This window comes from Cyanistes caeruleus, chromosome 8 (genome assembly GCF_971803275.1).
Source record: "Cyanistes caeruleus chromosome 8, bCyaCae1.hap1.1, whole genome shotgun sequence".
Taxonomy (NCBI): domain Eukaryota; kingdom Metazoa; phylum Chordata; class Aves; order Passeriformes; family Paridae; genus Cyanistes; species Cyanistes caeruleus.
This window is the reverse complement of record NC_141708.1, coordinates 7,835,728-7,860,072: the sequence shown is the minus strand read 5'-3', so window position 1 is coordinate 7,860,072 and position 24,345 is coordinate 7,835,728. Positions and strand designations below refer to the sequence as shown.

Here is a 24,345-nt window from a genome sequence, read left to right as displayed (position 1 = left end):
CCATACAGTGTATTGAAACCAGTTTTTCCCTCTAACCCAAAAGATGAATCACAGGCTTAATAATAAAGCCTTATTATAGCAATTTTGCTAGCCTCAAAGTTTCCTCTGCTAGTACATGCAATAGGGTAAAATGAACTGTAATCAACTGACAATGGTAGAAAATTATCATTTGTATCAGATCACAATTTAAATTGAGATATTAAAATCTCTGCTCATGCACATTGTAATTTAGGGCCTGATCCCACACACATTTACATATGGAACAGCACTGCAGTGAGTAGTCTTAGTTTTTCCAGAAAAGTTATTCATGTATGTAGATGCTTTCAAGAAAAACTTTTACTTTTTCATAAGCCACTAATTAATTCTTGTTAATGACAATGTTTATTTGAGACAAACCCAATGTCTCCAGCTCAACCTCCTCATCTAACCTTCCCTCTCTCATCCTGCTGCTTCCATTTCCTCGTAAAGATTAACAATTTGGTATGGTAAGAGTAGTATACTCCTGCTAAAACAGACCTTAAATTAAACTTATTTATTACACCTGGGGGTAATGCAGAATCCTGTTAAATCTGCATTTGTAACACAAACCAGTGTAACTCCCTAGCAAGGGACTTTCTTATGAAACAGCCAAAGACAACTGCTCTGAATGGCATTCCTAGAGCTGCACTGCTAAATGTTCTTATCCATCCTCTGTCCATCATTCCCCGTTAACTCCAGCTCCGAGTCAGCTGCTGCCTGCCTGAAATTCTTTGCCTATCGGGAGGATGGCAGAGCTCACCTTCCTGGGGACTGCCACACCATTTTCAGCTTTTTGTTTACCTATCAGCTCTTCACAGGAGCCACAAATAGAACTGGCTAGCCCTGCCAGGCAGATAGGACACAGCAGCTGGAGACACATGGCTGTCCAAAGCAGAGTCCCAGCGAGCTCCAGCTTATCATGGGGGCATGGGAACACATCAGTCAGTGGAGGTTTTACTTGTCATCCTTGGCAGGAAGCAGTTCCTCTGTTCTTAGAAAGATTCCAGAGATGGACAGAGCACCAAACTCCTGGGGAGGACGACTGTCTGATCGCATTACATGACACATGAGCATGTCCTGAGCTGCCTGATGCACATGGAGATGTAAGGCACCATGCTCCTGCAGTGCCACAGCCACCACTGACGTGCATGCCAAGCAGTCATGGAGTGCCTAAGAGCCTCTGACACCACCCAGGGAAGCAGGACTAGAAGCATATCAAATACACTTAACAATACAATGTAAACATAAAGTTGAGAGCGTGGATGGCAATAATAAAAAGAAATGTCATACGGAGCAAAGAACAGGATCACACAGAAACTCTGTGACTATAGAACTTGTGTGACAGCCTTATCAGGAAATGGATTATTTTCACATCTTCTAAGTCTATGGGCAAAAGTTTAAACACTTTCAGCAGGTATGAAAACAGACAAGTGTGAGCTTGTTCAAGCTTTCACACTGTAGATGTGAGCTGCAGTCTCGAGAGCAAAGTTTAGTACACAAAAAAGAAGATAACCAAGCCACCTGTAGATGCAGCTGATATGTTCTGGTCCCAGTATCTGTTGGTTTTGCTGCCTAACAACATACTTTATAAACAGAGGAGGGTCTAACTCCACCTCCTGTAGAGTTGCAGTCATGTCAAATTAAAAACCCATCAGACTAAGAGGGGGAAAACCACTTACTTGAACAGCTGTGTCCCACTTGTATAAACCATATGGTCAGACAACATGCAGTATGAGTAAATAACTTCACAGCTTAAACAAAAAGTGCACTCACTTAAATAACAGAGGCTAACAATAAACAAGATCTGCAGTTCAGGTAAAAGAATCAAAACAGGACTTGAAGCAACCTCCCATACACACCCCTTTCCTTTCTCTCTGTGAAGACAAATGAACTCTAAAAAGATAACACTCACTTGCTGGCAAACCCAGCTAATAAGGCACAGACTGAATGAGCAGCATGAGAAAAGTCTCTAACATTGAGCTCTGGCCCTCTCAGTTCAAACTGGATTTACTTTCCTCCATTTCCTTAACAAGCTAATGGTACAAATCATAGTTTCATTTCCCCCAGAGAGTTATTTCTATAGCCCTCCCTTCTCTAGTGATCTTCATGCAAGCACTCATAAGGTCAATAATATTATAGAATCTTTAGCTGTCATCAGCTTGGAAATATCTCCCAAAACAGAAGCCACAATAAGTTTAGACATTCCTCTAGGGAAGGAAAGAACAAAAACACAAAAAGCATTCTAGTAAATCCAGTCTTGCAACAGAATAGTCAAAGAACAAAAGCAGCTTATGAGTAAGTAACTAAAACACAAGCGAAAGAAGAAACCAGACTTCAACCCTCCTAAAAAAAGCAAGATTAATGCGGTGAATTCATCAGGACAACAATTCCAAAGCCCTGCTCCATCTGCCTCCTCCTTTATCAGGTGGTCCTAAGGACCTGGCCTGAATTACTGTTCTCCTTCATGACTCAAAGGGTCTCAGGTGGCCTGATGCTGAAAATATCCTAATCCAGTGTCTTCTGTAAATTGAGACCACTACTCACTATGGACAGGAACAAGAAAATAAACAAACAGTTGCTGGTTTTGAACTGCTTGGGGATTATATGGCATCAAGTACTGCTTTGAAATACAGCAGCTGTAATAGAGAAAGAGATATGCATTTCCCCAAGAATTCCAGAAACAGGGCAGACAGTGCTCTACTCTGCCCACTGGGATGGGCTGATGCCACTCCAGATTGGCACAGATGAAATATGTTAATATCTAGGAGAAAGGGAAGCATTTTTTTAGTTATCTAGCTGTATTTAACTAAAAACCACAGGTAACAAACAGAATTTCTTAGATTCTAGAACTGATTTTTCAGCATACAAATAACTCAAGTGACCTTTACAAATAAGCCTTTAGTACCATAGGAAAACAACTATTTCTATTTTCTGCTATATTCCATATATTCAGGAAGAAGAAGAACAGAGCAACCACACAACTATTCCACCCACATTTGGAACGTGAGAAATATAACTGAAACTCAGGAACTGTGCTGGAGACACTTTGAAGTCTGAATCTGCAGTGTACATGCTAGATATGGATTCTCAGAAGAGATAACTTAGGTTTAATAGAAGTAAAAAACTATGTGGTATTGATTCCATTTCTGTGCTCTAGTTGCCCAGTTACTCTGATTTATTCCAGCACCCCTCTCCATGTTTGCCACCAGCTCTGCCACATTCACCTGAAGCCTGAATTCCTTTCTGTGCCATATCAACCCTGTGCTAAGCAGGGACTGACTGTGGCAGTGGTTGCACACAGACCTGGGCATTTCTCTTTATTCTCACCTTTCATCCTACTTTTGTGGTTACTCAGTTCAACCAACTCTGCACTGTTGTTCATTAAACAGAAACTCTGTGAAGGAGCCAGGATTGCCTCCTGCTCCACGACATTCATCTTCAAAGGCAATGAATTCACAAAGCATAGTTTTACAATTATTTAACGCTTCATTAAACCTCTGTTTTGTAAAAAAACACAGTGAGTCTTTGTTGTGGTCACAGAGGGCTCAGTGGCATGAGCTGGAGTTGCCAAGAGCCCCTCAGGTCCTCTCTCTGTGGAATGGGCAGCACTATCCCCATTCCCAAGGCAGCTCCATTGCACAAAGCCTTAGAACACCTTTGCAGAACCTTTTTGGTGAGTTTTTTGAAAGCAGGTACATTCAGCAGTCAATTGAGTACAAAAACCCTTAATTTTCATAACTATGCCTAATGAAAGACAGTGGTTACTATCAAGAGTTTAAAAACATTTTCCAGATCCTTGAAAAAGTACTTTGACCAAAAAGTACAAAAAAAGATAGAATTTTCTAAAGTATCACCACCTTTCTTTACCCTTTCCACCCTCAAATCCTTCAGGTACTGAGCAAACAGAGTGTTTGTAACAGGTTGATGGCAGGAAGAACAACCTTCCATCAGTAGTTCAGGGCACATTTGCACAAATGGAGTAATTTCTAACATGAATATCAAGGTTTTACCTTTGCAGGTGAAACATTTGATGTGGAAGTGTCTGGCTTGAACACGGAGCACTTCACCTTTACAAGGCTCCCCACATTTGTGGCAGTGGATGACTGGCTTTTCAGAGGGGTGGTGGGGCTCCTGAGGATGGGCCACTGTAAGGCAAACAAACAAAAAATATTTCAACCCAAACAAAAAGAATATTTTCTTCACCATGATATCTTCTTCTCATCATGATACAGGTGTATCTAGTCACATTTTATGCTCAGCTAAAAAGTTACCACCATTTTATTTAAATATAGTCTATTCATAAACCAGTAGTTTAAGACATTCACATCAACTACTACTTCTTTCCATTGAGGCTGCTACAGAAAAACGAGGAAAAATTCCCTCCCCAGTGTCAGTGCTGAAAAGTGTTTCATAATGCCTGCCATTTTCTTTCCAAGAACATGAATGTGTGCAAACCATAGGATCAGCACACAAGGAAACAAAAGCTAAAATAATTTAATCCAAGAAAGAATATAATCCAAGCAAAAAGGATTGAAGGAAAGTAATTCCAAATCAAGTTCTGGGAAACCAGATGAACCAGATAGTCTGTATGCAAATGACTATACTAAAAATAAACTACAAACATGTCTTTTTCTACAGCAGATACCTAATGCAGGGAAAGCACTCCTGAAGAGGAAAGAAGCCAGTATTATTTCTCTCTACTGCCATCAATTCTAGCAGAAATTACCCTGAATGCAAATTAGAGATACTGTGAGTAGGCAGAAACTACCCACATATTTGCAATATTGTCAGGGAGACACAATTCCAGGTAGTGGTAATCAGCCACCCAACCACCCATAGCAGAGCTTGGATAGGAACAGGAAAAGTTAGTGGATTTCATGGTCATAATAAAAGTTTAATTGCTCCACATTTGGCTTCTGTAAAACATGTTTAACTTTCTCTTCAGATGTGGCAGCTTGGGGCCCTAACAGAAGTGCACGGGAGTAAGCTGGAGAAAGATTTAATCTCAACTGAACTGTTTGAAGTGGAAAGTATTACCCAGAATGTTCCCAAACAAACCTATGTTCCTTCAATTCTCCCTCCCACATCCCATTCTAGCAGCAGAAAGCTTTCCTCTTTGTAATATTGTTCTCAAACTAGTGGTGCTCATCAGAACATTTCAGAGAAAACATACCTCTACCCACGCCTCTGTCTTTATGCCATTCCTGTCCTACTTTTCCTGGCCTGCAAAGGACTGAGTGCTGATACATCACTCTCACTGTCACTGGGAAACATCTTCATTATTTTATCTCAGTTTTCTCGAGATCTTTTCCTTTCCTGATCAGTTCCTGGCATCACCCCAGCAAGGACTATGTTGTTTTTCAGGTTACTGCTTATGCAGCAATATAACTGATACCTTGCTTATATATTTACTGCACCAGATTCCTCCTCTTCTTCAATGGATTTCTAGGGGAAAAGGCCCACAGCTCCATCCAGTCTTCTCCATTATAAATGCCTTACTGAAGAAATGCTTCTATCATTTTGCATTACATAAATGCAAGATTAATAATAAAAAAGCTGAATATGTGATTAGGGGAGTAACAACATCAAGAATAGAGAATAACAAATAATCTAAGCAATTTCTATTATACACATCCAGCCAAACTAATATTGCAATTGTTATTCTCTTTCTGTCACCACTCACATCTCCCACCCCAAATTTCAAATGGCTGAATTCCTCTACTCAAGCTTGAAGTTTTTAATACCTCCTCTTCTGGTAGCCTCACCTAAATTATTTCCCCTGAACAGCCCATCCTGGTGAACAGAATTCAGCTGCTAATGCCAACCAGTATTTCAATTAGCAGCTCCAGTGAAGTAAAAGCTCACTGAATGCCTTACCTTGAGTGAACCTCATCTGACAGTCTACAATGCAATACTCTTTCTTTCTTATTCTTACAAACAAAACTATTCACTGGCAACCAAGGAAATATACAGGAAAGAAGAAAAGAAAGAAGGAAAGAAAGAAGGAAAGGAAGAAAGGATAAAAGACAAACACAGAGAAGACAGCTAACAAATTAAATTATTAGGAGCAAAATTCCCTCTCAGATCCAGGCAGCCTGAGATGGGTCTGATGCAACCTGAAGTTACAGTGTGGACTTTTAAACTTGCTCACAAGAGGAAATAGATAAAGAATTTGGAAAATGCTCCCTAAGATTTATATGGTGCAATGTGAAATCTGTACCTGAAACATTCTGCTTATTCCACCTCACATGTGTAGGACACCCTGACATTCCGCACACCAGGTTCCAGATCTTCTGGTATTGATCTGAAACACAAGCCTCTGCTCTTTACAGGAAAGTAAATAACTGTTTTCAAGGCTGGTCCAATGATGCAGCTTCTTTCCAGTTCTGCCTTTAAAGCCATTTAAATGAATACAAATACTGTTAGTTGCTATTTACAGGCTGATCTCTTAAGTGAAGCTAATTATGGTGCTTGTCTTACTGGCCTCCATTTGGCATTGTAGGTCAAAATCGAGTAATTGACTTTCAGGATGTATGCAATACCCACAAGGCTTTTCAGTGGCAGAGATGACCTTTCAAAGTTACCAGTGAGGACAGAACAAGGAATTAAAGAAAGAGAAAGAGAAATACCTTTACAAGCATCTTATTGAAATGTTTCTGACTGAAGTCCAGCCAGCTCACTGGACATGTCAGTTTTAAGCTGCTCTGGGTCTGGAAATATCTGAGTCAGGAGATGGGTTCATCTCCTTGCAGGGATTTCACACCTAGAGAGAATCCATATTTCAGGATCTGCCTGCACCAAGCCTCCCCACAGCAACTACAGGATATCTTCTCAGGCACCACGGACTGCACACGATGCAATAAGGCAACTCTAGACCATGTCTAAGACAATTACAACAGACTCCAGACAGCCTAATCAGTGACAGGACATAAATTTAGAATCTGGATAACCCAGATCCCAACCCCTGCTCCACAACAGATCTCTGGGCTCTTTGGATGATATCCCCTAACCCTAAAGGAATAAAGCCATACAGTTAAGTTCAGCTAAATCACTGAGCCTGGGACCTACCAGCTTCAAATTGAGTTATCTGAATGTTTTCATTTCTCTGTGTCTTCAGAGTCTGGGACTGTAAACCAGGTGCAAAAGCACTATTAAGCTCAGCCTGGTGTGAGAATAAATACCATGACAAGGTTCCCAGGGACAGGGAAGGAAAGAGTCACATGGGCACCCAGGACAGTCAGTCACGTTCTTGGTTCAGTACCAGGGCTCACAATTGTCCTCACACCAAGAAGTGCTGCCCACAGCACGGGTGTGTGGCTGCAGGACACGGAATGATTCACACAGACACCTTCAATGTGTGATAAGGAAAAGGATGATTTTATTTTTGTGACTCCAGTATTTATAGATTCTTGACAGTGACCAGGGATTGGATAGTTAGGTCATCACCTTCCCAATCACACTGGTCGTGCGAAATGTCCATCAAAAGATGTTTCTTGGAAAGAATGTATACACATCTATGTTTATAGTTACTTTCCTGGGAAAGTGGCTAGAAACTATGAAAACAAGATCAGAAGGCTCAATTTTCAGGGTGACACAGGTGTGTAACAAACACAGTAAAGTGTTTGCCAGTTCCAGTATAAGGATGGGAACTGATGCCTGTCACATTCCAGTTTAGCCCAACCAGCATGACAAGGAGCATGGGTGCTTTCCTGTAAGACTGCTGGGCACAGCCTGAAGACATTTTCTTTCTTTAATTAATTAATAAAATCTCTGGTCAGAGATATACAAAGAAGAGTTTTACAAGACAAGCTAGGCTGAGACTTCCACTCCTGCTTTCAAGACCAGCTTAAATGAATAATCAATGAATAATTAATGCTTTCTTAAACTCATTTAGGTTTCAAATAAGATAAATCAATGTCCCATTAAATATCCAATTTACCCAGAGTGACACATACACTGAGGATGTGTATCTGACTGGGACAACTGGGAAGTCTGGATTGCATAATTTAAGTCAGGGACAAATAAAAAGAATAGGAAAAACTCAATAACACCTTCATCTGTTAGAAAAACAGTCTTTGTCACTGGAGTGTTGTTTTGTGCTAACATCACTCTGCAGACATCTCACCATTATTTTTGTCATTCCTTATGTTTCCTTGTTAATCAAGCAATGTTGATTTCATTATTTTTTGCAGCTGCACTATATGGATGTAAATTCAAAGCAAATCTAACAGCTTGAGAGTACTTGTTACTGCATTTTATCTAAGCATCTCAAAATAATCCCAGACCTGCAAAGAAATAATTAAAAACAAAAGAAGATAGTAAAGATTACAACACAATGTTCATATGAGAAACCAAAGGCATTTTCTGAGCAAAATTAAAGACTTAATTCACTGTGCAAAGTTGAAAACTGTTCTGTCAGGGTGTTTTCTGTAGAGCTGATCATTGTCTGAGGGTTTAGAAACAATTATTTTCTGTTGCATCAGCTAGAAATTAGACCTCAGTATTTGTAACAAACCTTTCTGAAATGGAAATTACATCAATTATCTGAAGAGTATGCAGCTGAATAAAGAAATAAGGAAAACAATGAAAATAAATACTGCAGCCCTCTTTATTGATGATTCTCTCCCTGAACATAGAACTGTTATGAAATCAAAGGCTCAAGCTAAGGGATTCTTAGCTGCAGATTCTTGCTGGCAAGACTCCATGTATCTCCTGCAAGCCAGGAAATACCTTGGCTTTTAACTGGAATCAGAAAAGCTTCTGGGAAACACCTTGCTATGGGAATGCTGCAAGGTGGAGCCACAACAAAATATTTTTAGTTCAGTTCTACTCTAAACTGCAATAAAAAAGAGCTTTCTCTAAATTTAAAGAAGATGATATGTGATACTGCTCTTTTAAATGTGAATTTTTATCATATTTGCCTGGATACCTCCACAAATAAACCTGAAGCTATGCTCAGTCAACTCTACCCATGTTGTAGGATATGTAACTTCAAGCTTTTTGCCAGGATACAGAATCTCTGAGATTTACTGTAGCTCCACAACCTCTGGGCTCTGTTGCACAGCACTGAGAACAGGCTGTGCACACTGCAGCGTGGGCAAGAGGATTCTCAGAATGTCACAGCTTTGCCCTTTATATCTTCAGAGTGGCCTGACACAGACAGCATGCTCTCTGAAATGCTGATTTTCAGTTCCTGTGTTTCCTTGGCTGAAGACTGGACTATTAAGGAGGAAAAATAAAGCCCAGATGAAATGGTGTGAAAGTACTCCAAGTTTTTTGCTAGACTGTTTTAGAATTTCCTCTCTCCTTTCTGCTTTCAGGAGTAAAAGTAAAGGACTGTGCTTGAGACTGCCATGGCAGGAAATGCAACCAAAGCCTTCTACAGACAACTCTCACTCTGCCCTTGTTTTCTGTATTACCTGATATGGCCTTGGAGGCTATGATTTCTTAAACTAATTTACAGGATTTGCAGTTCAAAACTTGAAGGTTTAAAAATAAAATTCCCTCATTATCTGATGCTGCCAAGCAGCTCCACTGTTAATGCAGCTGGGCAGCCCCTTCCTTGGGACAGGACAGAGGGAGGCAGGTGGGCACTGCACAGGATGACAAGCTGGGAAAAAATATGTTCTGAGCTGAAAGATGCTGGAGAGACACCAGAGAATCAAGTTCAAGAATGGAACCTGCCTTATCACTTCTTCCTCATGCTCTATTGCGAAGAGAGAAGTAATTTTCTCCCATCCTTTGTGTTTCTTTCAGAGATAAGTGTCTGTAAGCCCTGCTTTGTAAAGCCTGTCTGTCCATACCCCATACAGTCTCCAAGGAATTCCTTTTTTGTAAAAGCCCAGCACGGTGGTGACTTGAGAAGCTACTGAAATACCTGTTTAAAAGAAGGGGTGAAAAATGCAGTGTCATTTTGCTTATCTGCAGACTCTTGAGTTCTTGAATCTCTAATCTGTAAGAATCCTATCGGGTAAGGTGACCAAGCAGTGACTGAGATGGAAATCAAACCTCCCAGCTGCCAGGGACTGATAAAGATATTACTGCAGTCATTAGCCACAGGTATCTGACAGGGATCTTCAGGAATTCCAGGAAATCCTGGAAGGAGGCACTCCCATGAACAGATACTAGCAAGCTGCTTGCCTACACATGTATGAGAAAGCCTAAGGGGAAATCCTAGACTGTAGCTAGCTCATACTACTGCCATTCAAATCAGATCTGAAGAATCATTATAAAGCTCTTCCTGCAAATTTATCTGTATCACTCCTACAATGTGCCAATTTGTCTTAAAACTATTTGTGCTGTCTATAGATATCCAGAGTAACTATTTTTAAAAACAAGGCAGAAAAAAGATCTTAAACTCGGTAGCTTTTTGCCACAGTTTTGAAATGTTTTCTCACATTTTCCATAGAAGTATTATCATTTTCCCCTTATAATTCATCTGCTGCCGAAAACAGCAGATGCAAACAGGACCATGGCAGTGCAGCAGCTCTTTTTGCAGAAGTCAAAGACTTCTGATCAGATCAGACTCTGATCACGGTGAGGTGTGGCACTCACACCCACGTGAGAGCACAGTGGGCTGACCAGTGAAAATGCATGAAAATAGGATGTAAAGACTTCAATACCAGCAAGTATATACCAGATACCAGAAACATACATTATTTTTGAGAATGGAAACCAGTACTTAAATACTTTCCTGTTTTCAGATATACAAAACCCATGGATAGAGCTAATGCAGCTAAAAGAATGAAATATAAAAATTTAAGAGATATGAGTGCCAGGCAATAGCCCAACTGTAAACTGTAAATCAATGAGAGACAGCTCCTATGTTATTTACAAATAAAAATAAAAAGCTTTGTGCTGCACACACCAATGTGTAAAAAGGCAAGGAAATAATAAGTTTTAAAAATACAGCACAGAAAGAAAATCACATTTGTTTCGAAGTTTCAGAACACAAGTGCAAACATGCTTATTTTCTCTCTATTTTTCCTGCTGTTTCCTATCCTCCTCCCATGCTTCTTCTGCTATCTCAAGCTTTGATACTGCAATTAATTCCCCACAGAACAGCATACAAGATCAGGGCCTAAGGCTTCAGCTCTATAAAGATTTATGCATATGAATGGTTCAGTATTAAGTGAAATATTTAACACCAGCACCTGCTTGATCCTATCTGAAAAAAGATCACCTCCTACAACATACACAAAATAAAACAATGTAACTGTGATGGTTCTGCCATTAAAAATGTGTTTGGTGGATCCAGTTTTCCAAGCCTTTGATAGTGATTGAGAGATAAAGAAAATTTGGTAGTGTTTATGTAGGGGCTATACCCTTATCTGGACACTCTGGGGATTTCACCACAGATTCTGACAGTCTATAGCTTTAGTGTGCAATGACCACAGTTTCCCAGTGACAAAGCATGAATGTGACTGGGTAGGCCCTTATGGCTGAACAGAAACCCTGGGATATCCTACCCTTGCTTGGAACCCCTCAGGAGCCTGAGTGCTCAGTTTAGTCAGGTAGAAGCAGACTTTAGTGCTAACTCAGCTCTGCAGTCCAGGGAAACCGCAGCAGCTCTGCTGATGCTCTTTCAACACAAAAGCAGCACAGCCTATTTAGAAGAGTTTGTCATTCTCTAAAACAGCAGCAAGGAGGAACTTCTGCCATGTCTGTCCACACATGTTTGCCTTTGATCACTTGGCAGGTGAATAAAAGCACATTCTAGAGCATCATCTATACTTAGGGGGAACAAAAGGACTTGACGAAATTATTATATTTATATTTGCTTAAGAAAAATTATAATCCTTTCAAAGAAGAGTCAAGAGCTTCTTAACTGAGTATGGTCAGGAGTTGTTTTAAGCTCAAACAGAAAAGCAATAGGGAGTTTTAAAACTATTTTCAGTAATGAAAAGGCACTAATCTTGCAATGAAGTATGCAGCAAACTAGGACATGCTGAGAAACAGATGATGATCAAACAAATGTTGACTAAGCCAAGCCAGTCTTTGAATCAAAACCTGCATTCCTGCATTACTCAACATGATTGTTAACAGACAGATTGCTGATTAGTGGTTAGCAAGCCAAAGGGGAGAAGCACAGAGTGAATTTATTCTGCCATATTTCTACATTAGTACAGAGTAACTTTTGACAAGACATAAACATTGGGTGATAAAGAGACGTTGAATCCTGACTCTCTTATCTGATGTTCTGGGAATGCCCTTCTTGATCTTCATCACATGCACAAAAGTTCTCTCCATAACCAACTTACTGAGGGACGGTATTATTATATATTATATATTATATATTATATATTATATATTATATATTATATATTATATATTATATATTATATATTATATATTATATATTATATATTATATATTATATATTATATATTATATATTATATATTATATATTATATTACATATTACATATTACATATTACATAATACATATTACATATTACATATTATATATTACATATTATATATATTATATATTATATGTTATATGTTATATATTATACATTATACATTATATATTAATTATATATTATATTATATATTATTTCAAGATAATCAACTCATCCTTGGAAACTCCTTGCTGAAGGGCTGGAAGATCATGCTAAACATTTGCTTCTCACACCCAACATCTGCAAGTCTCTAAAATGTAGTAACTGTTTATTAGCCTTGTAAGTGGCAAAAAAAAATTGAGTTATGCCTTCAACACATCTGACATACACAAGAGAATCATTCATTATTTCAAAAGAATGATTTTCTTCTAACATAGGACAGAGGTAATTAGAAATTCAAGAGCTCCTCAGCATACTCTGTGCAACCATCTCATACATCACTTGATGCCTCAATCTTAAAAAAAAAATCACAGAATAGTCTGAGATGGAAAGGACCCACAAGGATCATGAAGTCCAGTATCAAAACCTTACTCACAACAACAAGTAAACAGAAGTGTCAAATTATTCAGTGAAAATCCTTAAAGATCCTCAAGTCTACAAGAGAGCAAGTTGCTGAAGTTAGCAGAAAAAACAATTGCTTTTTCCAGACAGCGTGGAAATTCTGGCTTACTGATGAGTGGTGGTTACCCATAATAGCACTCAAATGTCTATCAGGCCTCTCAGCTACCCAAACAGCATCCCACGTGGGGATTCTGGCAACAAACTCATCACAGTTCCCCTATGCATCCTTTTTATAGGCTGCATCAGTATTCCATGCAGTAAAATGAATTAAATTTTCTTCTGAAGTAAGTCAATAATAAAAATGCTAATTTTAATAATCAATTCTCCCACTGTTCACCCTGAGATTATCTGAGGAGGAACACTGACCTGCATAAGTCAGTGGTCTCCCAGATGCTTTCAAAACAGAATCTGTAGTAAAATTTCTCAGTTATCACCAGGAATCTACCCAAGGGGTTTTTGCAAGGACCCTTGCAAAAGAGAGAGACCTGTCCTCAGCCAACCCCTTTAAACCACAGAAGCTCTGTGCCCCTTGCTCAGAAACCCTCCTTCAATCAAGGATCTCACAAATGCCCATCATTCAGTACCAACCTCACTTCTGGCATTTCTAAGGACTGAGCTACACAGCCTTAAACAAAAACAAGATAGCCACATTCGTGAGCAACGTACGTCTTCATGGTTTCCTGACACCCAGGAGAGTTTGCCACGTACAGATCTGATAAACCACACATTTCAGAGGCCCTGCCCTGTGCTTAACTGCTCATGTTGGCACTCAGACCTTAAAAACATTGCAGCATAGAAGTCAGTTACTGAGGTTTATTATTTCAACAATAAATAATTGTGCTCCTAAAGACCATCAAGTGTTAACATCACATGGTAAATGGACTATCACAGGGAAAGCACTGACCAGTATCATACCCCTAATCACAGCCTGTTCCTCTGGGTAGCACCTCCAGTGCTGGATAGCAAGGAGACAACCTCAAATCCATCAAATCCTGTTTTGAGGTGCCCTTGGAGAAAAAAAAAATACAAATTCAACTGCTTCTTTGAACAAACAAGTAATTAATTCACTGACTCTTGTTCAATCCAGAAGTAATAAAAACAACACTCAGTGCTCTGCAAGGCTTCATTTCTATTTGGATCACTTCTTTAATTTTTATATAATTTTAAGATACTGCTTCTGAACCAGATCCTGAACTAAAACAAAGTTCCACAATACTGCCATGTAGATGATACTGACATGTGTGATGCTGAAGTGGTACTAACAGCAGTGGGAATTGGGGATTCTCACCCTGTTGAGAGTGTTTCTAGAACCTTGCCTATTATTCTCTTGTACAGCAGAAGAGCAACAACATTTCACTTCTGAACAGCTGGTATTGACAGTAGATCATGTACATGATTGGTTGACACAAGGCTTCTGTCATTTCTGTGTTTATACCGCTTTATGATCAGCGCATAGAAAATCTAGAATTATTTCTCTAGCTGTCTCTTACAACACAAAATGACCATCATTAATAAAATACAAGTTGGTTTTTTTTTTCAAAAAACAGCCTCTAAAAATTGGGTCCAACTGTAGGGCAATACTGAAGCACTTACTTAGCTTTAATTCCCAGTGATTCAATTAGACTCAACAAGACACTCTTCTGAACAGAACAGGCTTAAGACAATGCCTAAGTGTTCTTCTTAGACAGATCCCTAGTGAGCCTGAAAGTTATCCAGGCTCAATGAAGGCAAGATTTAATCATTCTTTTGGGGATACTGACTGTCCTCTAGGTGGAAAACCAACTTTGTTATAAATAATCCTTTTTAAATTAGTTATAGATTGCCCCCAGAACAAAAAAAAAATCCTGTTCTCTGGTTTCTCCCCAAAGGGCACAAGACATTTTGATTAGTGGAACTTGGTCTTTTCCCCTGCTATCCATTAATTTTTCTATAAAAATAATTGTCTCTCCTACAGTAGCAGGCCAAATTATCATCCTAACTTGTAAATTCTTCCCTACCAAGATTCTTACCTCCCCCTTGGAAAAATATTTTTCTGCCCTAGCTTAATGTATTTTTAAATAATTTTACTGTGCCAAGACAATCTATAGTAGCGTTGCCTTGTGAATTCTTATCCAAAGAAAGCAAAAATATAATTTTTTATTCCACTCAACTGTATTCACCATAACCAGCAAGTCTCTGGTAGTGATGGTGCTGCAGTGGTGACTTGCGTAGGAGGTGGCCAAGGATGGGACTGTGCTGGTCACTGTTGGTCCAACCAGCTCAGCAAATGGCAAGACTGACCCATTGCACATGGAAACAGAACCAGAGGAGCACAGAGAACCTCTGCAAAAACACAGACACAGCAGCAGGTGGTAAACATTGAAAGGACAAACACCAGGAGACACAAGAGAAATACCAGAGCATTTCACAGTGCACTGGCACAGATTGCCCAGAGAAGTCATGGAGTCTCCCTCACTGGAGATATTCACGAACCATCCAGGCACAATCCTGTGCCCTGTGCTCTGGGATGACCCTGCTAGAGCAGGGAGGTTGGTCCAGATGAGCCACTGTGATCCCTCCCAACCTCACCCACTCTGGGATTCTGAGGTACAGGAGACAATGCCAGGACAGAGAAGACACCAGATCATGGGGAAAAGAGAAACAAAAATGATGCCAGGGCAGGAGAAATGCTGAGGCAAAGTAGCTGCCCCAAGCATGGGCAAAGAGACCTGGGGGGAGGTACAGCTCCAAAAGGACTGTGGCCAGCAGAGGAACTCACGTGGAAATAACTGAGCAAGGAAAAAGGAGCAGCACAACGAAAGGAGCAGCAATGGCCTGGTACCAGTGTCCTGCCCCACCCACACCTCACCAAAGGTACTGAGGACAATGAGTGACATGGGCTGGAGACCAGCAAAGAGAAGTGCCCAGAGAGAACATGAGATGTGCTTCTCTGAGCATGTGTTTGCCTGCTTTTATCTTCAAAACCAGAACCAGCAATTAGAACTTTGTTAATTGTGAGAAAATTAAATTGATTGAACCTCCCCTTTTCAAAACTGGGGGGTTTTGGCTCACACCACTCACTGTTTCAGTTGGAGGAAGAGCTGCCTCTACCACCTGAACCCATGAACTCTGTGGTCTCAAATTTAAGGACTAAACCCCCTAAGCCCTCCCCTTCAGTGAGATCAATAGCAAAAGTTCTCCCATTTCTCAGTATACAATATCTGCCATCGTATCTTCAGAGAGCTGGCTCCTACACACAGCTGGGATGCAAGGAATGTATGGAATCCCACTACTGAAAAACATGGGAAGTGGTCAGGCATGGCAGGCTGTGCTTGCCCAACCCTTTGGATATAAGTATTTGTACCCTCATGTGAACTAAGTACTACAAAAAGAAAACTAAATTAAAATCTGCAGTAAACATGCAGGGCCTGAGCTGGAATCTCCTTGGTTATTTTTGTTTCTTTCAGTATCAATGCTGCACACCAGAACTGCAATCTGAAACCTAATATTAAAAATAAATTTAGAAAGAGAAAGTACAGAAAAGCAATGCCATAAATGTGCCAATAGAAACATAATTCCTTTACAATTGCATTGCCTTTTAAAAGCAATAAGATGTTTATAAGACAGACACATAACATTGGATATTTAGGGGTTTTTTGTACAAGTAATGAAATCCCAACACTAAGACTGCCTTGTTACAGCTATGAAGCAAGGTGAAAGAAACTCTGCTCCAAAGACCTCTAATTCAAATAATCAAGGCAGACAAGAGGGATGTTCTTATCCTCATTAACACAAGGAGAGATCAAATTACCTCCCCAAGGTCACCTTAAGAGCCTCTAACATAAAACTGTTCTATTGTTCAGCACTTTAACTACAAGTGTATTTTTTTAATATCTACTACTCTGCATATTTGTAAAATGCCTTTTCTGTGGTTTGTACAAGGCAGCACATGCCCTTATTAAAAAAAAAAAAAAAAAAAAGCCTGAATGCCCAGCCCCAAAAGCAAACTGCCAAGCAAAAACAAATTTGAAACTAAGTAAACTGAAGCAAAAAGAAAATTAACTCCTCAATCCTCCCCCTGCCAGTGTGTGATTGCATAATCTTGTCATGTGCTCCAAAAGCAACAAACTTGGAGACTTTCCCAGGTCACCTGGGGTTAAAAAGCTCCAAAGTCATGAGTTCAAATCAAGACTGTATTTTATCAACAACCATGACACTGAGACAGTGTTAGGGCCAAATCCCATTACTCAACATTTTCCTGATTAACACAGGGAATAGATGTTAAGACTGCAAATACACAGAGCACTGGAGAGACAAAGTTCCCAAGAAAGAACACATTTAAATTAGCAGACAGGTAACTTTTGCATACTCTTCAAGGCAAGTCCCATCCACAGCAGTCACATTACAACTACAGAGAAAGACTAAAAGCTCCTTTGGGGGCTCACAGCTCTTGGGATTGGCAAATGGAAGAGAAGGTTGGAGCTACTGCAAGCAGAAAACCAGTCCTCTTGGGCAGAACCTGAAGGGCTGCTGCTACCATGCTTTATTTAAAGTATAAAGAAAAAACAGAGAACAAAATCTCTCTGCAAGACCAAACCAGACCATGGGCCAGTCCATATGGGAAATATGGTTAACATTTTGGTAACCTGCACCTTCTGTGTGGCTGCCTGGGAAAGCCAGCACCACTGAACACCTACAGAGAAGTTGTGAGAACATGAAAACATGATCAAGCTCACTGAAACTGGTACCCAGTAGGTGCCAGCACCTTCTCTTCAGCAGAATCAGTGTATGAGGAACAGAAATCATTAAGCCTGTGTGCCTCCTTCTTTAATCCAAAGAAATCTTCAACCCTTCATATTTTCTCCTTTCATCCTTCCAAGCATGCAGAAGCATGGCATGAACAGCTACTAATCCACTTTCATAGGTTTGCCCATGGATGATCCTGCCCAAGATCTCATCAGGTACAAAGCTGATTACCAATATGCTTTCACAGACTAGCACTTGCATGCCAGGGCTGCCTTCTCATCAAGTGCTCAAGAAATCAAGAATCAGGGCTAAATCCTCAGTTTATGTGAACTCATGGGGGCAAAAATTAAGCTACAACACTTGTATCACACAGAAACCTGGCTAGCAGGCTCCCAACCCACACACTGAGCTCAACACAGAAGCAGTAAGAATGCAGATTATTCAACATGGGATTTAAAAGGCTGGAGAGAATTAATAACAAGACATACATTTATGCACACGTAAACTTTCTTTCTGTTAAAGCATAAGAAGAAAGTTGCCCTTGGATGCAGCACAATGATAATAATTTAGCTGAGTAACTAGATAATGAGGGCTCATAACTGGAAATAGATAAGTACACAGAGACATGAAAATGTGGTATCAGTCTGACATAATTTAGGAAGCACCATTTGGTGTCAGCAGAAAACACCCTGGCCTCAGGATTTTTTTTTGTGTATGAACCAACCAGGCAGACACTGAAATCATTCTACAATATGAGCATAATGAAGCATGCTAATTTGCTAAAAACTGTTACCAACCATTTTGCAATTCAGTGAATTGGAGTTGCATTTTTCTAGCTGAAACCAGTCCCTCCAGTGCCTGCTTAATGTGTCCATGAAATGACACTGGACTGACCTGCATTTTCAGCCTGTTGAAACCACAGTTCAGCTGTGGCTGGAAGGGAGGGTACCAGCTGTATTGTACTGACTGCGTTTTGCAAGAGTATCACTGTAGAGAGTGACATTTACAGCAATAAATCCTGACCTTCTGACTAAAGGAGAGGGAAAAAAAAAAGTAAAAACAACCAAAACAAAATCCCAAAGAAACAAAGCAACCAAAAAAACCCACCAAAAACAGGAAAAAGAAAATTGAGACAGAAACAAAAGAGTAAAAATAAAATTGTTGGGGCAATTATTTGATACTAGTAACATATAAAATCAAAATATTTAACAGATACTATCTTTTCTCCCTCTGCAGCCATGAGATATGAAATATCAGTAATTGCACTCCAAAATTAAAGAGAGCATTTAGTTATTTTAGTCCACTATCTCTGTGAACAGGAAAAAAATATTTATATCCAACATAAGCATAAAGAGCCATTTTTGAAAATGCATTAAACTTGGTGGGGAGGGGAAAGGAAGCAATTTAAACACAAGTCTTTTTCAGATTTTCAACCATTTATTGTCATTTTCTCCTGCTATTCTATGAAACTTTTTTTCTGCCATTTTTTCCTCCCCAAAAATGATGGGCTTGTTTAAATTTTTTTGCAGGTAAATGACAACTTTCATGGTGCAAGATGCTAAAACTGAATTTACAGAGTATTCCTCAGGTACAACCCCACATAACACAGAGAGTCCAAACAGGTGAATATCAGCTGGGGTAGAGGACAGGAACATATAAAAGGACAAACCTGAATGCTACACATATTTTATGTACACTTCAAGAAAACCAGCGGCCCTGCCTTAAAATGCATCTTACAAAACAAGAAACAGTTATGATAAACTGAATGACAATACTTATTTTTCTGAAAATATGATGTAGTTCATTCAAATTATTCTGAAACCTGCACTTTCCAGGATTTGGGGTGAAATTCCTATTTAAACCATGTCTGGTATGGCTCACTGATAGGGGTAGCAGGTCATTAGTTCATGACTGACATTATAAAAGTAATCCTGTAAATCCGAAATAGGAGATCCCAAAGCTACTAAGTAGCCAATAAATTTTTTGTTGGGTCACTGCCTTTCATCAACAAAAAATATCTATAGACTGGGTAATGGTTATTACTACAATCCTCCAGATATGTGTGACACAGTGTGGCAGGCATTTGTCATATATGAGGCACTTGTCCTCCTCTCCTCAATCTAAGAGTCTGTGAAGCTAATTGCACTCACTTTTTATTTACATTTAAAAAAGCCTTAGCACGGGTGTTCAAAGCTGCAGAACTGCTCACTCTTACTCAGCTTTACTCCTTCTTATATCTATTTCTTCCCTAGTTTGAATTTCTCCCACATTATTTCTTACAGAATACTCAAAAGTAAAGAATACAGACTCTCCTCTTCACAGAAGAGGCTGAGTCTGGATCTGTCTGTGATATTGTAATGCCCCCAAACCACATCCAGCACACTCAAATACAACTCAGACTGTGTCTCGCATCTTCATAATACAATAAATTACACAGACCAGTATTACTGAAAGGAAACACCCCACAAACATTTCTAAATTCTTTAAAATGGAAAATTCTTCTGTAGGAGGCATAAAATGATACTTAAGGTAACTGAGACTGATATCTAATTTAGTACTGCAAAATTCAAGCATTTTGCAAAATCCCATATGATCCATTTATCCATTAAAATGTAAAATATACCCTCTCAAGGCCAGATTTGAATATATCAATATTTATCTTTAAAATTTTCAACTAGCTGCTGCAGTGGTCAAAGCTACTTGAACTGTAGCAAATACAGGTAAAGAACTGTCAACTTGGGTTAAATCACAGAAAAAAAAACCCCCAAACAAACATGTACACACAGAAGGGACCCTGCTGTGCAGACACACTAAATTAGATGTGTTCCAGATTCTAGCCTTATTAAAGCAGGTACAATGATGATCAATGCAATCCACTGCAGGGATTCACACACCATTTTTTACTGAAAGGAAAACAACAACTGCCAATCACAGCATGCACATCTTAAATGTGAAGGTTTAAACCTCAGGTGACCGTGGCTGGCACATCAGGTTTTGGCTCCAGCCTATCAATAAACATAATTACCTTTTTCTTTCACCATGGCAAATAATTTTTCTTCGTAGTAGAAGCAGCGAGAATTAACTGAAGTAATTTAAACACAATCTCTTTTCCAGCAGTGTTTGGCTGAGGTGGATTAAAAAGAAAAAAAAAAAATAAAGAAAAAAGAGAGAGAAAAAAGAAAAAAGGCAGCTTATTCCAGACAATAATCTCCCCTGGTCAGATTTCCCACAAGGTCTGATCAGGTCCGACTGCTCATCACTGTCTCCTTCTCGTTTCTCCCATCTTTTCCCCCTGTGGTCCTTTCCCGTGGCTCACGGCAGCTCCCGCCTGCCCATGGGCTCTGCCCCTTGTGCTGGGAGCAGCAGCCGCAGCTGCCGGGACAGCAAATGCAGCAAATGCAGCAAATGCTGCATCCCCAGCCCCATCCCCAGCCCCTGACACCACCTTGCATTCCTCTGCCCTCGCACAGCCCGGCTGCCGCTGCTATCCGCTCCCCCATGACTGGCAAAAAGCTGCAGAGGAGATGCGAGGGAGGGCAGGAGAGCTGCTCCAACGCACACACAAGGCTGAAGTGGTATTTATGAGTTTCCTATTATTTTATTTACTCAAACTGAGCCAGGATCAGGAGGGGAAACAAAGATGAGCACAGGCAAGTGCTGAGGCAGGCTGCAGCACAGTGGCTTTTCTATGGTGAGCAGTTTATCTACTCCTGGGTTTAGCTTTAAAGCAATTACTAGACTACAAAACATGCTAATAAATTGTCTCTCAATGCCTACTGACATCTACTAACAGATTAGAGTAACATACAGCCTGTGCAAGATGGGAATACCTGTCTATTCTCTATTTCAAACAACAATAAAAATAATAAAAATGACAACTGTCACTGTTCAGTGAGTACCTGGGTTCTGAAGCCAGGCAGTGCTATACAAATGTTTATTGTGGGTCAAAGTGCTGTATTCTGAAATAACTGTAAACAATAACTTCTCCTGAGTCACTCCTTTGCAAATGACAGCCACAGGTACTCATGGAACTGAGAAGACAGAAGTGTATTGAAACAGCAGCACTGGGGTGGGAATTTCACTCCCCAACACATCCCCAACAAGACCAGTGTAGAATGTGGGCATCAAACCAACCTCCCAATTTATGGTTTTCCAGGCACTAAACTCTACTGAGAAAGGACTGGTCAGTAAATTGATGCTGAAAACAAACAAGCCAATCCTTTAGAATATTGTCAAGTCTCATCATCATATACCAAGGTTCTGCTTTCTATAAAAAGATGCAGGTCAGAGTCAGGGGAAACAAAACTTTCCTTTTACAAGCAAACTTTTATTCACAGTTATAAAGAAAAGATTGGAAATATGACTAATCAAAATCCTGAATACCCCTTAAAAGCCACTTGTAGTTTTTAAATACTGCTAGCATCAAGATTTTGGAGAGCCTCTATCACTACAACTATTACTGAGTTCTTAATTTTATCTAGCTACCAGTGACTTCCCCAAAATAAATCTGTTATTCATGCCTTTGCCTAGAGAGTAAATTTTATATTTGTGGTTTAAAGGCAGAGAGAATGGCAAATGGAAATGAACTGACTTGTCAATGACAGAGGTGATCTCAGCAGCAGAGAACTAGGTCAAATATAAGGATATTCTGGGCTAAATTATGGACAGGTTCATTGAGCAAAAACTTCAACTTGACCAGAGCTCAGTGCAAAATGTGCTTTATGTTACATGACAGAAGTGAAATTACATTCATACTGCACCCTACACTTACACTGCTCACACCTCCACAAATGAATTCCCTCTCCACGCTGCTCTATGTAGGGACAGAGATATTAATGTAAAGAAACAAGCTGTAGGCATCAGCCAGACAGAGCAGCAGATGGCTGATACCTGCTGGAAAAAAATCAGACCACGCACACAGCGTTAAAAATATTTGCAGTAAATAAATTCTAGTTGTTTTGTATAAATGCCACCCAGAACAATAGAAATAAATTAAACAAGCCAGTCTGCCTCACCCAGAAGGTATCTCTTATTCAGTGACATTCTTTAATAAATAAATCTCAGAGAGAGAGAGAGAGAGAGAGAGAGAGAGAGAGAAAGAGCCAGAGATAGAGGCACTTGCATGGAAAAAAATAGTTATTCTATTCTAACAAATCTAGGCTGGCTTTCTATTGTTAGCAGTCCAACATGTAAGAGCAGCACAGCACAGGCAGTCTGACATTCTTGCTTCTATGACTCAGTCTGTTACTATTAATAGCATCTGAGGCTCAAGTGGGGAGCTGGGCTGAACCCCACCAACACGGAGGCATAAGCCATGATGTCACATTTCTGACACATCAGAGATGTCAGGTTGTAACTCAACCTGGCCGTGTTCTTTTTGGAGCTGTATTTTGTAAACAGTTAGGGGAGAGCCTCCTGAAAGGGACACATCTGACCTTCATTCATAAATATTTGATTTGATGTGCAGAGCACAGCCTATGGACTCACACCCATGGATGCTGTTAACCCCTTCCTGGGATCCTCAGATACCCTCAAAAGGCTTGCAGTGATGATCATTCCTTTTTTTTTGTTGTTCCAGCAAGCTGCTGACACAGAAGCTGCTTGTTGGTATGTGGACTTTCTGTTCTCTGAGTACATTCCTCCATTTTTCACATGTGCTAGAGATTAGCACTAGTGTGTCTCACATCGTTCAGCCACGAGAGCTGCAGTGCGAGACCACAGCACCATGCACATGACATATAATTTAAAAATACAGGCTGCAGTAAATTATATTGGAGATTTAGGAGTAAAATGTAATCTACTCCAGAGTAGAAAAGCATATAAAAAGCAGAGGTTAGTACTGTAAATAAAGTATTTTACAGCAGGATGGTTTTTGGTTTTAATCTCATTGTTCTAAGTCAAGGTAAAATTTTTACCCTGCTGTACAACTTAGAATCAACTCAGATATCCTGAACTAGAGATGAAAAAGGAATAGACAGCATTCTAGAAACAATCCCTTGGCACTTACTGTTATTTAGGAGCACCTATTTTAAAGGAAAGCAAAATAACTCTTTTTCTTTAAATACCTTTTGCACTGTACAAACTAAATAAAGTCTTCCTTGAACACAGTGTGGGTGGAAGAGTCTCAACAAGTACACTACAGCTAAACAACATGCTCATGTTGCTGTTATTTTCTGGTGAAAAATATCTTGTGTATTTAGTGAAAGGCATGAGAGTGATACTGAGATCAATCCACAAGGGGAAAGAGTTAAACCAGTTTGTTTTGCTATTTCTTGTACCTTGATAATATTGAAAAAGTATGAGTAAGATACTAAGCTGTTTAGCTATGATTTAGGGTTATGTTATTCTCATTTTAAAAACTGGTGTTCATATTTTTATCTTGTACTCATTCTTCACAGATGAGATCATGGCTTAGAAGTATCAGCATACAGTTTTTGTACACTTTCTTCAAAACCGAACTGATCTCTCTTGTTCATAAAGAAATGAGGAAAAGCCAGGTAAAAAACAGAAAAAGAAAGGGAAGAAGTTATTCCACTAAATAATATCCAGGAAAATATCATCTGTTTAATATCCTTGCTTCCAGCTAAAAGCCTGGAACAAAGTTTTGACAAGAAAGACTGTCCCAGGCTTCCACAG

At 39.7% G+C, this 24,345-nt stretch overlaps 1 protein-coding gene across 34 annotated transcripts in view; it reads right to left on the bottom strand.

The window, feature by feature from the left end:
• ABLIM1 (actin binding LIM protein 1) overlaps nucleotides 1-24,345 on the bottom strand; it is a 186,331-nt gene that overhangs the window by 90,086 nt on the left and 71,900 nt on the right. For 13 of the 34 annotated variants that reach the window (XM_086899348.1, XM_023929904.2, XM_086899317.1 and 10 more), the window contains exons 1-2: nucleotides 21,155-21,277; nucleotides 4,029-4,163 (exon numbers count right to left, since the gene is read on the bottom strand). In XM_086899348.1, the coding sequence (XP_086755474.1) occupies nucleotides 4,029-4,163; nucleotides 21,155-21,209 (190 nt within the window). In that variant the 5' untranslated portion in view covers nucleotides 21,210-21,277. The other 21 variants (XM_086899330.1, XM_086899334.1, XM_086899338.1 and 18 more) reach the window with 5 other exon arrangements.